General features: G+C 39.9%; 1 protein-coding gene across 6 annotated transcripts in view; it reads right to left on the bottom strand.

Annotated features, from left to right (window-relative positions):
* LOC126249630 (pancreatic triacylglycerol lipase-like) overlaps positions 1–18,071 on the bottom strand; it is a 486,518-nt gene that overhangs the window by 95,779 nt on the left and 372,668 nt on the right. For all 6 annotated transcript variants that reach the window (XM_049951305.1, XM_049951303.1, XM_049951304.1 and 3 more), the window contains one exon: positions 17,354–17,473. In XM_049951305.1, coding sequence (XP_049807262.1) covers positions 17,354–17,473 — 120 coding nt within the window. The remainder of the gene's footprint in view (positions 1–17,353; positions 17,474–18,071) is intronic.

Genomic DNA, 18,071 nt, shown 5'->3' on the forward strand with positions numbered 1-18,071 from the left:
GTGTTTGAACTTAATGATGTTATCTCGGATGACGCACGTTACTCCAGTTTGATTACTCATCTATACAACGAGCTCGAGCTGGTGAGTGATATAATTAATTCACCATTACCTCCGCCACGCTATATTTTGGCAAAGAAAATTATTGTGGAACATTTAGCATGCACTACAGAGGAGACACTGCAGCAAATCATCCATGTCGAGCAAATTCAAGACAGATCGCCATCTCAGCTGTGGTGCCGACTACACTCAATGGTCCACCAGCAAACCCTGTCGGACACTGCCGTGTGGGCCATTTGGTTAGTCAAGTTACCATATGACATTCAAATGCAACTGCTCGTCCTCTGGACGGCACCTTTGGACCAGCGCCTACAGATCATGACAGCATGCATCGGCTACATTCGTACAGACACCTTGTCCCTGTCGCACGGTGCCAACAGGTGGCACACCTGCAAGTGTCAGTGCCTCACCAGCGCCACCTAGGAGCGGCCGCGCGAACTCCAATGCATCACGTGAGCCGACGGTGTCCCCACCTGGGAGCCACATGGGAAAACTACTAGCACTGCCTGTCCCCACCACGGCTAGCACTCCCACCCCTGATACACTGCACAGCCCCGCAACGGAGGCGGGAACTCCTTGCCCGGCTTCCCCTCCCACTCATCAGCTGTGTTAGTTCCATGCAACACATGGCGACGCCGCCTGCAAATGCCGACCACCATGCGTGGCGGAAAACTACAGGCGCAAGCCGCTTTAGGTGCCTCGTCTCGCGCCGACTCTTCAGGGCGTCTCCAACACACAAAACATTCTACACATGATGCCAGCAGCACACCAGGCCGTATGTACATTCTCGACAAATGCTCCAAACTCCACTTTCTCGAGGATACAGGCGCGGACTCCAGCGTTCTGCCACGAACACTTGCTCCGTTGAGCTTGCTACCTACCGTTTCCATGCTCCGTGCGGCGAATAATTCCAATATCATCGTTCACGGAACAGTCGAGATTCAGCTTCAGCTCGCACCCGACACGCTGTTCCTGTAGATGTTTCACATCATGGATATCGACGAGCCGCTGCTAGGTATTGATTTCCTCTGACATTATGGACTTTCTCCAGACCTACAGTCTGCAGCACAGGTGCACCACGCTCCCGGCACACGCATCCCTGGCTCCTTCGCACCACATGCTACAACTCTGCCTCTTAGTTATGATTCACTCATCAACGCTTCGGCCAATTGCTCCAACCTGTCAGCTCAACACGTCGCCTCCATCACCGAAGTCAACCGCCAATGTCGTGAAATAGATGCTATTCATAATGACAACAACAGACCACGACAATTGATTGCAGACGCATCACGTGAGCTGGTGCGTGCATGCAGCGTCATTGCCAACCTCTCATCTACGAATGCTCTCCCGTCATCTGTGATGAGTCACACTGCCAACCTCACGCACGTTTCCCCACCTATCGCGGACTCTACTGATGAACTCCAGCTTGTGCTATTCCCTCACTCTCATGTCGATCGACCTGCTCACATCGAGCCGACACACGACCCCACCTCATCACATATCACAGCCATAGACTGCAGATCTCTTCCTGCGACAGTACTTTGCACAAAGGCCTCCACCGACCAACAGGTCAGTGACTCTTCAACTGTCAGGGCCGCAGGTGATTCGACATCCTCCTATCACCCCCATGTCGCAGTGATTTCGAACGGCATGTGCCACAGACTGAATACTACCGAAGGCCCGCCAGTTCGTCACAAAGCCAAGTGCCTGTCGGCCCACAAACTTCGCCAGGCAAAAGCTATCATACAGGACCTATTAGACACCGGTATTGTTCATCCGTCCTCCAGCAACTGGTCTTCTGCAATTCACTTGGCTTCCAAGGAAGACGGTTCATACTGCTTATGTGGAGACTACCGCAAATTAAATACATGCACTATCATTGACAACTATCCGATTCCGCATATCCAGGACTTTGCACCACAACTAGACGGTGCACACGTTTTCAGCATTATTGACTGTAAAAAAGCGTACCATCAGATCCCTATACACACTGACGACATCCCAAAAACGGCTATTATCACCCCCTTCGGCCTCTATGAATACTGTACCATGCCGTACGGCCTCAAAAACGCTGCACAGACCTGGCAACGCTTCATTGACTCACTCCTTCTCCCACTCCCTTTTTGCTACGCATATCTCAATGATGTCCTTGTTTTCTCAGCGTGCAAAACAGAACATGAAGAACATTTGACACGTGTGCTACTAATTCTCTCAGACAATGGCGTTGTGATTAACGAGGATAAAAACCAGCTCCGCCGCTCTCGTGTGACGTTTCTGGGTCATGACGTCACCCCCGACAGCATACGGCCTACATCCGAGCGTTGTTGTTGTTGTGGTCCTCAGTCCTGAGACTGGTTTGATGCAGCTCTCCATGCTACTCTATCCTATGCAAGCTTCTTCATCTCTCAGTACCTACTGCAACCTACATCCTTCTGAATCTGTATAGCGTGTCGCCATTATTAATGGACTGCCACTTCTGGAAATGTACTGTGACCTCCATCGTTTCTTACGAATGGTGAACTTTTTCCACTGACACATCCTGCTTGCAGCTTCACTCCAGGCACCGCTCACAGATGCGTTGGCAGGCAAGAACACTTCTGGCACACGCAAAGTAGTTTGGTCCGAGGATATGACACACGCATTCGACAATCTCAAGTCCGCCCTGACCAACACGGTTACACTTGCGCACCCACTTTCCGACTCGCGCATCTCTATTACTATGGATGCAAGCGACGCCTGTATTGGCACCGTGCTTCAGCAACACATCGGTGATACCTCTCAACCACTCCAATTCTTCTCTAAAAAACTGTCCGCTTCTCAACGCAAGTGATCCATGTTTGATAGAGAGTTACTGGCCATTTACAAAGCTGTCAGACACTTTTTCGGAGATATCAAAGATCGCAAGGTCGCTATTTTCACCGATCACCGTCTGCTCACAGATGCCATTCGTAATCCTGCTACCAACCTCCTACTGCATAGGTTCTGACATACGGATCTCATATGTCAGTACACGACGGACATCCGCTACATAAAAGGTGCAGACAATGTCGTTGTAGACTATTGCCGTGCATAAATGCCATTACTTCGCCGTTTGACATGGCTAATCTGGCGCGCCTTCAACAACAAGACCCCAGCATACATGACTTACTGCAAGATACCAACACATCTCTTACCTTGGAGAACCGCCACCTACCGGGGTCTGACTTCCCAGTCATATGTGACACTTCCACTTGTACACCACGCCCGATCGTACCTGCCTCACTCTGCCAAGCAGTTTTTGATACCCTCCACGACCTAGCCCACCCTGGCATTCAGGCTACGACACACCTTGTAACCGAACGTTTTGTATGGCCTAATGTCAAGCGTGACTGCCGTGACTGGGTCCGTGCGTGCATACCCTGTCAGTGCAGTAAAGTCGGACATCACGCCCAGCCGTCACTCGGACAGTTCGATGTTCCTAAGGGTTGCTTCCGCCATGCCCACCTCAACATCGTCGGTCCACTCCCCCTTTCTGAGGGTTACAGATACATTTTGTTTATGATCGACCGTACCAGCAGATGGGTGGAAGCTGTACTACTAATTGACATTTCAGCTACCTCGGTGGCTTGCGCCTCGACAGTCTTTGCCAACTACATAGTGTCAATAAATTCCTTACAACCCCTTATCATCCACAAGCTAACGGTTTAGTTGAACGCTGAAACAGAGCTCTAAAAGCAGCCCTCATGTGGCATGCGGAACAGTTGTTGGAGGCCCTTCCCTGGGTGCTTTTAGGTGTGTGATCAGCCTTCAAAGAGTACCTGCAAGCAAAATTAGCGGAAGTGCTCTACGGTGAGCCCCTTGTTCTTCCTTGCAAGTTAGTCGAGGACTCACATCCCCTTTCATCAGACAAGCTCCCCAACTTGGTCGAGCGTATTCGCACGTGTATTTCAGCCATCTGTGTACCCCCTCTGCGTGCACACACGGTTCCACGCATTTTCGTACACAAAGACTTGGCTCAATGTGAGCATGTAATGCTCTGGGACGACACTGTGTGAGCCACTTTACAATCTCCCTACACAGGACCTTACAAGGTACTGTCATGCTCCCAAAACATGTTCCAAATCTCCATCAACGGACAACCACACAACGTGTCCATGAACCGTTTAAAGCCGGCATGGACCATCTCTGAAGCAGCATCCGTTATTCCGTGTGACTTCACCACTCCAGTAGAGTGTACTCACCTGTGTGACAACTGCGTTCTAAGTGATGTGCTGTGTGATGCCCACACTCTGAGCGAGTGTTCGGACTCAGGTCATAGTGTCCTGTGTGACGTTTCTCCCCCTCAGCGTGAGACAGTTACGCCCCCCTTTAGGTCGAGTGATTGTGTCTCACCCACACCGTTGGCAGCAACTCACCTTTTGCCAGCTCCTCCGTCGAGCATCTATGTCATGGTCGACATCTCCGTGTTTACAGCCGACGATCTAGCAGTCCAGGTCCATGAGGGTTCCCTTTTCATCATCCACGCCCCTCCTGCTCTCTTGACGATTCACATCCCTCGGTTACACTGCTCAGGCATCTCTCCCTTCCTCCCAAAGCCTATGTCGATAGCATTACCTCATTCATCAACACTGCCGGTACCCTCACTGTCACCTCAACAGCACTGTCTCCCTCCCCCCTCCCCATGTCCATTGCAGGTCGTCAGCCTCGGCCTCCTCTCTGGCATAGGGACTATACCTTTTCCACGCCTATCTATCCCCCCCTTGCGGATCTGGATACCTCACCGATTGCGCCGTGCTCCGCACTACCAGTGGGGGGCTCTGTGGCAGTTATCGACCGCAAGCAATCGACTGACTCATCTTTGAACTAACTTCATTGAAAAATTGTTTAGAGAAGTGTTCACCATGTTGTCGAATCAAGTGACTAGATTTTCAATGTGTCACTTCGTGTACCTATTTCTAGCGACAATAAAAGTATTCAATCAGTTAAGTGGTATGTTTCAGTTATACAACCTCTATATGACCCAACTACCACAAAAGTTATTACGTGTTCGCAGCATAAAGCACATTGTAAGCCCTTGTTCTCTGAATATAAAATAATGACTGTTATAAATCTGTATATATACCAAGTGTTAACATATACAAAAAAGAATCTACATGAAGTAAAACACAGAAATAATATTGATGGTCACACTACAATAAATAATAATTCCATACTTATGTCATACCATAGGTTACCAAAGTCAATCAGTAGCTATGAGCTACTGGACTACAAACTATTTACTTAGCTTCCGCAGGTGGTACAAAATCTTCCAGAGTGTGAATTTAGGAAAACATTAAATAAATGACTTGTTGTCAACCCCTTCTATGAATTAAAAGAATGTTTTGACTGTAACATGGAATTGTAAGCTAAAAACTGACATGGCCAAACAGTTCTATTTGTTAATTTAATGATTAAATTATGTATATAAAAAAATTGTCTATTGCTGTAAAGGCCTAATAACGATAAAATTATCTTATTTTATCTTGTCTTTCAGGAAAATGGTAGCAAGGTGTGTTTAGTGTCATGGCTAATTCCTCCCCAATACTTGTCAACATGCAGCTAGTGCAGCTCTTCTTGTGGCTTCATTAGCAAGACAACATTAAACACTCACAAACAGAAGTAATAATAGCAGATGTCAATCATTTTCTTGGATACTGTTAAAAAACAGCATCACAACAGTCAGCCTAAAGTAATTATTACATTTATTTCCCACATAAACAAGAGCAAAGTTTGTGTGCTGTATACTGAATTTCATTCATCAACATCCGATACAACAAGATCAAGATACTCTTCAAGAAACATGAAAAGAAAGTAGTCTCATTTTATATAAATCTCCTACAAGAGGCAAAAATGTGGAACCTATATTTATTTAGGAAATTACAATTATACTTCATTCTCACATGCAACTGAGACAGGCAACATCTTAGTACCATTTTATGTCCAGTTCAGATCAGATGATGACAGCAACTCACCATGGCATGACTCAGTAAGAAATGAGATAGGTTTGTGAGCCATGACTCATGACCACCAACACAACAGACTGTAATACAGTCATTTTTCTTTTCATTTTAGCATATCCTGATGAGGTCATTAGCACCCTTACGAAAATGAGTGAAATGGAATTAGACATTTAAAGCTGAATAAAATACAAAACAAAAACTCTGTTTTTAAAATCACACTCATTTACCTACACAGTCACTTTATATTATATAGGAAGAAAAACTGAAAATTATCTTTGTTTTCAAACTTGCAGAAGTCAATTAGAGAATAAAAGAATAAATGGTAAACTAACAAATCAGAATAAGATGGCTGACAGATCATTTGCAAAAGCCTGGATCAACCAGCCACCCTGAGAACACACTAAAATCTCCTTCTAATAGAACAGGAAGTACATTAAGCATTACACAAAACCTTAAAGGTCATACCATACTTACATCATCATCATTTTAAACAAAGAACAGGTCAGCTGGTAAACTAATCCTCCTTCAGAACTGAGGTCATTAATGCATCCTGATGTGTGGCACTCAACTTGGAGAAGCCAAATGATATACTGGTGGTGGGAAATATTTCCATTAGCAATATTTTGTGGGCAATGGGAGGGGAGGTGGTGATGTAAGTACTTGTTCAGCAAACTTTGGGGGCAATGTACGGGATTAAATTTTAAACCTCTCCACAGTGTCACATTAACTGAGGACAGATCACATTCTTCATGGTGTCCATCTTTCAAACAAGTATGTCAAGCTTAGGAGCTCACATGACACTACTCAAAACAAATAGCTATGTAACAGCAACAGTACAAGAAACAAAAGAAAAATTTGGAGAATGAATTAAAGTCCAGGGAGAAGAAATAAAAAGTTGGAATTTTGCTGATGACATTGCAATTCTGTCAGAGACAGCACAGGACCTGGAAGAGCACTTGAATGGAATGGACTGTGCCTTGAAAGGAATCATCAACAAAAGCAAAACAGGGATAATGTAACGTATTCGAATTAAATCAGGTGATGCTGAGGAATTTGATTAAGAAATGGGACACTTAAAGTAATAAGTGAGGTTTGTTATTAAGAAAGCAAAATATCTGATGATGACCAAAGTAATATAAAATGCAGACTGACTATGGCAAGAAAAGTGTTATGAAGAAGAGAAGTTTGTTAATATAGAGTATAGATTTTAGTGTTAGCAAGTATTTTCTGAAACTATTTGCATGAAGTGTAGCCATATATGGAAGTGAAAAATTGACTATAAACAGTTTAGACCAGAAGATTTTGAAATGTGGTGCTACAGAAGAATGGTGAAGATTAGATGTGTAGCTCATGTAAGTAACTAGGAGGTACTCAGTAAAATTAGGGAGAGAACAGATTTGTGACATAGCCTGACTAGAAGAATGGACGATTTGATAGGACACATTCTGAGAATCTAGGGATTGCCAGTTTAGTATTGGAGGGAAGTGTGTGTGTGTGTGTGGGGGGGGGGGGTTAAAATTATAGAGAGAGACCAAGAAATGAGAACAATAAGCAGATATTGTTTATCACTTGCAGTCAATCTTCTTCCCACCAAAGCATACCTCTGCAGCACAAAAGAATGGAAATGGCATGTAGGGTGTTACTACATTGTGACGCAGAATATTCTATAAATGCTTTCTTGACTAATAATTCTTTTCTGTAAATTACCGTAAGCCATGGTACCCAGCATAATGACATCTCTACCCTGACTTTTGTAAATGGATTAGGGAATTCTGGACATGTTTATCTGCAGTGTATATTTCCTGTATGGACTGAAGGATGCATAAGCAGCCAGTGTACATGAGAAATTCCACAGCACAAATATGTCTCCAGCACTCTCAAATTTAGGTCTACATGTATTTCTGCAACAAGCACAGTAAATTCATTTAGTAAATGTATATTGAGGAAATGCTCAGAGAAAAGCCAATGATCAGCAAGGAGAGCCCATCAGCAACTACTGCTACGAACAATGTGATTAAAGTAAGCTATTGCAAACACATGCTTATGAGCTAAATAATAGTTATCTGCATATTTCATGAGTCATAATTGGGGTGTCTCACTATGATTGGTACAAATCAGTGTTAGGAGTTAACAAATAGATGTGATTTCAATTTTAAGTTGAAAATTGATTTTATTGTCTATTACATTCTTTACATCACTGGGTATGAAGTCAGAAATTTTAATGGTTTTGTGTGCCACACTACTGCCAAGTAAGGGACTTTTAAGTCATTTCTACTTTCAGTATTATGTTTATGAAGGTGGTTGTTGCTTTCTGATTTTGTTGGGAATTAATGCTGTAAGAGTGAAAACATACGGTGAGACAGTTGCCAGTATGCCCAACAGTTTAAAGAACTTTCTGAAAGAGATTCTAGAGTGGATGCCATATATTATCTTTACGTCTTTCTACACAACAAACACTTTCCCCTCCTGAAGTTGCCTCAGAATATGATGCCATTAGTTAATAGTGAATCAAATTGGAAAAGTAAATCAGTTTTGTGGCACTTTCAGTCCTAAACTCAGCTTTATCTGTAATGCAAAAGTTGCAGAGCTTAGACATTTATAAAATATCTTTAATATGTGAGTTGCATCTCAGAATGTACACTATTCTGTTTCATATACTGAATTACCCTTATTCATTATTTCTAATGGTGTCATCATTCTTTGAGCACTACAGAATTCCATATATTGTATTGACCTGAGATTAGGACAGTCCATTTGCAGAGAACTGGTTGTTAATTTTTGGAAAATTTTTATTTTATTTTCACCTTTTGAAGTTTCTCCATCAGGCTTGATTATTATACTTGCATAAAGAAACCTATTTCTGCTTCTTGATGTAAGATAGCACATCATTTAAGTACAACTTGAAGGACAGATCCAATATTTAACTCTGTGGTATACCTGTAGTAATTATGCCCCTTTCTGAAAAAAAACCTCTCCCCTCCTTTTAATGAGATGGAAGATGGGATGGAAAATAATTAACAGCAAGATCTCTGTTACCGTATCATTCAGATTTCTATAGAATGCTGTAAACTACATAAATGCTTTTGACAAGAAATTATATTTTGTCAGTATTTTGTTATTTCAATTTTTTAATAATCTGATTCATGAAATGAAAAGTGGCATGTTCTGTGTAAAGATCTTTTTCAAATCCAAACCGATACTTCTAAATATTTCATTTAGGAATAGGTGGGTTACTGTTCTTATGAACACAAGCTTTCCCAGTACCTTCAATGAGGAGGTAAGCAGTGGGGCTTGTTGGCAATTATTAATATCTATCTTATAATGATGTATGGAAAGTTCTGGTTGAGAATAACAAATTATTTAGGAATAAAGTAGATGACTCATCTAAAGGCCATCTTTTGAGGCATCTCCTTTGTTCCTAAATAATTTGTTAATATCTATCTTACTACTTTTTTTGGAAAGTTTTGGGCCAGTGGCATATTTCAGCCTGTCTGGAAATATACCCTGAGAAAGATATGTGGCATATGTGACATAACACATTGTTAACAAATGAAGAACAAGATAGTAGTAATTTACTCAAGATATTATGAACTCCACAGGAATTTTTCCTTTTGAGGAAGTAAATTACAGGCTTAATTTATTTGGTAGATCATGGAGTAAATATGAGTTGGCTGTATCTTTGTGACATTGTCATTTCTTATTGCATGGACTCTATTGTTTTGTCCCTTAGACTGCCTATGTGTAACTTCTGAGTTACTTCCATGAACTGATTATTAAATATGGTGGCTACCAGGCTGCCTTCATTTATTATTCAGGTGTTTTCTTCACTGCTGGATAATCTTTTCTATCAGTGATTATGTGTTCACCTACAAAATATGTTATATATTATTGTATAGCTTTTCTGTATACTTGTACTAACAAGGGAAGCAACCCATCGCAGCCCCCTCAGATTTAGCGGTAAGTTGGCCCATTGGATATGGTTCAAATGGCTCTGAGCACTATGGGACTTAACATCTGTGGTCATCAGTCCCCTAGAACTTAGAACTACTTAAACCTAACTAACCTAAGGACATCACACACATCCATGCCCGAGGCAGGATTCGAACCTGCGACTGTAGCAGTCACGCGGTTCCAGACTGAAGCACCTAGAACCGCCCATTGGATAGCCCATCAAAAACTGAATGTGGATCAGATATGAAAACAGGAAGAAGGTGTACTGAACTGAAGAGAATAAAAATAAAAACAGTGAATATTACAAATTTAATATGTGCAATATCGAGTGTCATTAACGAGACTTGGTTCATAGTCATGTGGTGACGGTGTTAGACTGTGAAGGGGGGAGATCTGTCTTCAGATCTCCATTGTGCCCAATTTTTTTTTTTTTTTTTTTTTTTTTTTTTTTTTTTTTTTACACAAAATTATGAACTGTTCATCTGGTCACTGACAGGTCTGATAGCTGCATTCAGATTTGTGTGTGGCATGATAACATTTACTTGTGATGATAATATATTCTTACCACATGACTCATTCTGTGATGAATAGTGCGCACAGGTGAGATGAAGCAGAGACCTCTCACAGAAATGAAAACAACAAATAAACGGGTGTGAACTATGTTACAGTGGTGGAAAAAACTTCTAAAACGGAATGCAAGAGCCATAACATGTGGTACCTGTGTAGAAGAAATAGGAGTTACATATGTCTGGAAGTCCCTTCACTACATGCTGCTGTTGGAAACAGACATTCACCATGACAAATACACAAATTTGAATACAGTGAACAGACACGTCAATGACCAGATGGACAGTTCGTAATTCTGTGAAAAAAAAATGTTGGGCACAAGGGAGATTTGAACCTGGATCTAACCCAACACAGCCTAGCACCATGATCACATGACCACAGTCTGAGTCTCGTCAATGTTGCACAATATTGCACATATTAAATTTGTAATGTTCACTGTTTCTATTTTTCATCTTTTTTTTCCACAGTTCAGTACACCTTCTTCCTGCCTTCATGTTTGATCTGTGTTCAATTTTAGATGTGCTATCCAATGGACCTACTTACCACTAAATCTGAGGGGGTTGTGATGGGAATTTTGCTTGTAAGTAACCTATTCAGTCTGCCTTTTTTATCTGAACCTTCCATAAATTTAATATTGGACACAGTGTGCTACCTCTTACTGATTGTGTGGGAACAAGGCATAGCAGATGATGGCTCGCCATTGGCATTACACGAACGAGAGTGTCATCTACTCTCCCATTAACTAATCATCAGAAATCATATGTGACTATAATCAAATTATAGCTGCAATCTAAAACTGCATAGAAGGTAAAGTTTAAAACATATCCAGGATTGCAGTGCCTCCTGGGTCAGTCCATATCTTGTCATTTCTTTCTGAAGAAAAAAGTTTTCTGAATTATGTGTGGAGTTTCCCTGAGAACATATTGTCTTAATCTTTTTAAGAAACTTGGGATACTTGCCACTATTTAACATTATATTTATCCGATTAAGACTTTCTTGGCTGACAATCCTGTGTGCTATGAAACCAATGAAATTAACCATGTTCATAAAACAAAAAGAAAAGCTGACAGCCAATGTGATTTGAAAAACCTAACATGGTTACAGAAAGGTGTACAGAATTTCAGGATTAAAATATTTAATACATTGTAAAATAACATCCAGGGTCTACATAGTAATAGTGCTTTATTTAAAAATACAATAAAAATGTATTTACTTGTTAAAACTTTTTATTCACTAGAAGGATTTTTAACAGAGATATATAAAATTCTAATGCACATGTTTTTATTGTTTGTTTGCTATGTATTGTTGTGCGACCTATGCAAATCCTTGACTGAAGCCTTTTTTCACTTTTTTTCTGTTTCTGTTTGAGTTTTATGTTTTCATTTTCCATGCCATTGTTTTTGAAGAAACTGATAATATATTTACAAAATTTCATTTAAAATACAAGTTCTTTCATATCACTTGCTTTCAGTTTACTTTCTGGAAATAATCATCAATTTATTTCTTCCAGAATGAGAATTTCAGTCTGCAGCAGAGTGTGCACTGATATGAAACTTCCTGGCAGATTAAAACTGTGTGCCGGACCGAGACTCAAACTCGAGACCTTTGCCTTTTGCGGGCAAGTACTCTACCATCTAAGCTACCCAAGCATGACTCACACTCTGTCCTCACAGCTTTACTTCTGGCAGTACCTCATCTCCTACTTTCCAAATTTCACAGAAGCTCTCCCGAGTTCAAGTCTCGGTCCAGCACACACTTTTAATCTGCCAGGAAGTTTCAATTTCTTTCTTTCCCAATTTTTATTTGCTTATTTCCTCATTTTTTTCATTTTCAAAATATTGTTATTGTCAAATGAGTTTTGTCATGCAGACTTTAATAAAATATAAACTCATTTCAGCTCCCCATTATGTGTGATAATGGTTTCCTTGATCACAATGTATTTGCTCTCTTCCTCTAGTGAACAAACTTTGTTCACAGGATTTACATCACTTAGCTGCTCAAATTCCATTACACAGATATCAGTATTTAAAATTTCACAGATGTTTTCATCAGGTAGCTGTTTACAACCAGAAATTTGGATTCTAAATGAAAATATTTGTTCTAATTAGGACTAAACACTTTATTATGCATTTTTCAGATTTTCAAAAAACAATGAAATATGCATAGATATACTGCCCCCAGATAATCAGAAGCTTTTTGTTCTGCAAATTCTAACAGCTTTTGAGCATACCAGTTTTATGTTTTGGGGTTTCAAAACATGAAAAACTAATTCCCCAAAAAACTATCCAAGCTATAGAGTTGCTTCCAGCATAATTTTAAAGTTTGGTATGCAACATAGCACTACTGTGAGATTAATTTAACATTGCAAAAATCCAGAGATTTGAGGTTTTTAAGTCCTTAAAAACAACCCTTTTATTTTTTTTCTCAGAGAAATGTGTGTGTTTCTTACCCATCTCTGTTTGCCTTTGATAAAATCTGAGGATGGAGAAAGAATGGACTGCAAAGGAAGTTAATTTACAAATACAGTTCTGAAGGTCAGTCCTACCATCAGCCAAGCCATACTGCCTCATTTTTTTTGCATTCTGTAATCAGGATAATATTTAACTGAAACATTTTAATCATATCTTCATGTAACACACACACACACACACACACACACACACACACACACACACACACACACACACACACACACACAAAAAATGCAAAAATATGATGCATCGGAAAGCAATCATCTGAATGGGATGCAGATTGGTAGATGTGATGTAGAGATGTACAGATAAACAAATGATTACAGAAAAACTGGATGATTTATTTAAGAGGAAGAGCCCCATAAATTGAGCAAGTAAATAATGTGTTGGTCCACCTCTGGCTCTTATGCAGGCAGTTATTCTATGTGGCATTGACTGAAAAAGTTGTTGGATGTCCTCCTGGGGGATATTATGCCAGATTTTATACAATTGATGTGTTAAACTGTCAAAATCCTGAGACGGTTGGTGGGCAATGCCCATAATGCTCCAAATGTTCCCAACTGGGGAGAGATCTGCCAACCTTGCTGGCCATAGTAAGGTTTGGCGAGCATGAAGTCACATAGAAACTCTTGCCTTGTGCGAGTGGACATTATCTTGCTGAAATGTAAGCCCAGGATGGTTTGCCATTAATGGCAACAAGACAGGGGGTAGATTATCATTAATATACTGTTGTGCTATAAGGGTATCATGAATGGCAACCAAAAGGGTCCTACTATGAAAAGAAATTTGTCATGGTTGTTGGGTTGTATGGCAGGCAATAGGTTGATATTCCACCAATGTCTGGGGCATCCCCAGACATGTATTTGCTGGTAATCAGGGCCCAATTCAAAGCAGGACTCACCACCAAAGACAATTATACTCCAGTCGATGAGATTCCAGCCAATGACATGTTTGGAGATGCCCTGGACAGTTGTGGGATACCAACCCGAATGTCACCTGCCATACAGCCCAACAACCAGGAGTCAAAGGCTAGGGTACCATTTCATTTCATAGCAGGGCCCCTTCGATTGTCATCCACAGCACCCTCAAATCCTGGGTTTACATTTCAGCAAGATAATACCCGCCCATACATAGTGAGAGTTTCGACTCTTTGTCTCCATGCTTGCTATACCCCACATTTGCCAGCACAGTCGCTGGATCTCTCACGAAATTGAGAACTTTTGAAGTATTATGGTCAGGGCACTCTAAATCAGCTTGGTCTTTTGATGATCTAACATATCAGTTGCATAGAATTTGGCACACTACCTCTCAGGAGGACATCCTACAACTCCATCATTCAATGCCACGCTGAATAACTGCTTGCATAAGGACAAAACATTACTGATATGCTCAATTTGTGAAGCTCTTTCTCTTGAATAAACTATCCAGTTTTTCTCAAATATTAAACATTCTTTTGTCTGTACATGTACAGCACATCTACTGATTTCTATCCCATCTGGATAATTCCATTACTGTGCAACATTTTCTTTTTTGTCTTAGAGTGTATATACAAAATTTCGACACCTGCCATCACAAACAAGACTGACTGCGAACGTGATGCAGAATGGCTCTGTTTTACAACAACATTTGGCAAAAGTGCCTGTAGGGGAAGTGAGCACTGTCAAAAGACATGTTGCTAAACCAAGTTTATGAAGTCCATTTGAAAATAAAATCCTGATACAAAGGCAGTTGAATGATTCTGCACAAGAAACCATTCCTGGCATCCACTTTGGATTATGTACACTGGAGGAATATTCACAAAATGAAATAAGGTTACTGTTCCAGTTCATTAATTTAAAAATCACACAAGGCACTCAAACTATCCTCTCTCATTCCAGTGTTTGAATTTCAAGCTATTAGTAAACCACACTTCTTGAATGGTAAACTAAATATGCAAGCCATTTATAAGCATCATATTTCCTCATAAGATACGTGGGTCATTGAAGCTGGATTAACCGACAGAGCAAGTTCTCAAACCAAAGTTTGTGGCACACTACACACATTCCTGAAAAGAACCATCAATCTAAGAAATTCAAGGTTGGTGTACTTTGTTAAAATGGACATGCTACTTAATTTTTTATTTTTACAGAAACACTGAAATCTCAGACGTGCTAGCCGATTGTACTGAAACTAAGGTTACGCCCGTGATCCCTACAGGAAAAATCCATACACAAGGGGGATGGTGGAAGGGGGGGGGGGGGGTGAGGGGGGGCCCCGACTGCGCTGTGGAGCTTCTTTATTTTATTTATTTTTAATCTCTGTATCTGAAAAAGATTGCTTAGACTCTTCTAACAAAAATTTACATGATATCATTACAGTCATTCTTATGCAGTTGTTTCTACTTTTGTTAACATTTTATTACTTAAACGTATTTTGAGGTTAATACTATAGAACTAATAAACATGAAATTCAATTTTTAGTAATACCTCAGCTTAGTTTTTTAACTGTTTTTAATTAAAATCTCTAAATTCTTTTACATTATTCCTCTACTATGCAGTGCAAACTATTGTTTGTAAACACATGTTAATACCTGATACGATGAGCTCCAAACCTTTGATTTATTTGACATGAACTGTCCCTCCTATACTTCAATATATTTACAATAATTGTTGGCCTCTTTAGCAACCAGTGCAGCAGTCAGTTCCAACACTGGGTTAGGGCTGATCTGTTTCTCACCAACCATGATAATGACACATTTATGGAGACCCCAAATCAACAAATAGGATAGAAGCAGGAAGATAACCCTTTGTGTAAAGTCCCAATAAATCAGTTCATAGGAGTTCACATGAATTGCAGATATAATAAGTTGTGTACTTGATATCTACAACCATTTACTGTCTCATCTATATGACAATAACGTGTGTGTGTGTGTGTGTGTGTGTGTGTGTGTGTGTGTGTGTGTGTGTGTGTGTGTGTGTGTGTGTGTGTGTGTAAGTAAAACATATGATTAAAATCTTCTCAGATGTTCTGCCAGATTGTACAATTGGTTCTGCATAAATTTTCAGCAGCAACAATTGGTGTCACGTCCAGGTGAATGTTGAGGATTAATGGGCTAGTCCTCTGTGGTGTGATCTATTGTGGTTTTATTGACACACGTACTTATGGGTGGCAGAAGCAATGATGGAAGAATGGGGCTGAGCACTGGAAAGTCAGTTGTTGCTATGTCATCACTGGATTCACATTGTGCTTTATTGTACCCTCAGTATGCCAGTACAGGGTCCACCCTCTTGGTAAGTTGGAATTTGTTGTCTTTGTTTATCAGGCTCTGGTCAATTCAAATTCTACCATTTCTTTACGCAAACTACTACTTTGTGAAAACCCAAGAAGAATATAAAATAATGTTAAAAGTGAAGTTTTCCAGATAGTGTATTAATTTGTTGGATTCTGTAGCGATGATAGTTAGCCTTACTTGTGTAATAGTCAAATTACTGGTTTTTAAATTTTTATTATGCAGCAGCCAACTAGCGAGTTACGTGGTCACCTGATGATACTGCTGATAATGTACTGACACAGTGTCTGAAGATGTTTCTCTTTAAGTGTTCAGACTTCTTAGCAAGCAGTTCTCCACCTCTGCTAGTGACCATAGATATGTTCAGGCATTGGGTATTTTTCTTGTGTGTACTACCTCTACTTCTGTAACACTTTTTCTTCTAGCTGATTCTCCTTAGTGAGAACAGCATACAGGGTTGTTTGCACCTTTAAGGTATTTTACTCTACTTCTCTTACAGAACATATACCACATTTTATTAAAGACCAACTCTCAATAGAGACTAGGTGTCCTACTCATTATGCTTCCTGCAATTACCTACCCACATCATTCAGGTATTCTGACCAGAAGTACTCTGTTACAGTATTAGTTGCAGTGTTTATTGAGTACAACTTCCATGCTGAAAGAAGACTACCTCATAATCTGTTATTCCGGCACTTGTATCCAGTTGATGGGTTTTGTGTAAATGCATGGAGGCTTTTGTGGTAATATTTCGCTGTTAAGATTTTCATCACAAGTATTTCATTAAAAAAATAAAAAAAACATTCACAGATTACTGCACATCTTAAGGCAGTTAATCATTCCCAAACCGAGCAAAAACTTAACTAATAAATATGTAAAATATCATAACTAGACAAAATTAAGGAAAAAATTGTCATCACCTTCATTTAAGAACAGTAACACACATTATAATATTCATCCTGTCAGAGGTTGGCACATATAAAGTTGTATTATTTCAACAATAATTTATGAAAGTAACAACAAAGTATTAAATGATAAATATATTGTTCTTTAAAACTTACTTTAACCCAGTTACTAAGTGGTGTATCAATAAATCCATGAATTATCATTTTTGTAGGTTTCTTTGGATCAAAATTTGACTTGCGTATTGTGTAGTCATTTTGAACCCTCAAAACTTGTCCCTGAAAATGTGAAAACAGAATTCTAAACAATATAATCACTGTATGGGAAAATAACTGATTAGAACAACTAAAAATGCATTAGGGCCTATAGCTTCATTCAGGTTAGCTCTTTGTGTGTGAATCTGGTTTGAAATAATGATATCAAACCAAAAGAAAAACAAAATAATGATATCAAACCAAAAGAGAAACATTTAGTTCTGGGATATACATGTTAGCATTTGTAAGAATTGAAGTAAAACTCTGTAAATTATATTATGTGTGAAGCATTAGAAAGGCCTGTAGTTCTGACAGCTGCATGATCAGTATCATATATTCCCATCTGATTTAGGGAGATAGAGCAAAATGTTTCTTCTAAGAACATGAACCATTCATGGTTAAAAGGTTAAAATGTGATCTTGCGATGAAAGCTTTGTTCATAGTTACATAAAAAAGCCAAATACATATTTATGAGGTGCTTGTTTTTGGGCACAGGGATTGTTCCCATCAAAAAAAGCCCTGGTTAACATAATTTCACATAAAAATTGCATCACATAGCAAGTATACACACACCTCATTTCACTGCATACACAAATAATTTTTTTTCTAGATAATTATGAGC

The sequence above is a fragment of the Schistocerca nitens genome, chromosome 3 (assembly GCF_023898315.1).
Source record: "Schistocerca nitens isolate TAMUIC-IGC-003100 chromosome 3, iqSchNite1.1, whole genome shotgun sequence".
Lineage (NCBI taxonomy): Eukaryota > Metazoa > Arthropoda > Insecta > Orthoptera > Acrididae > Schistocerca > Schistocerca nitens.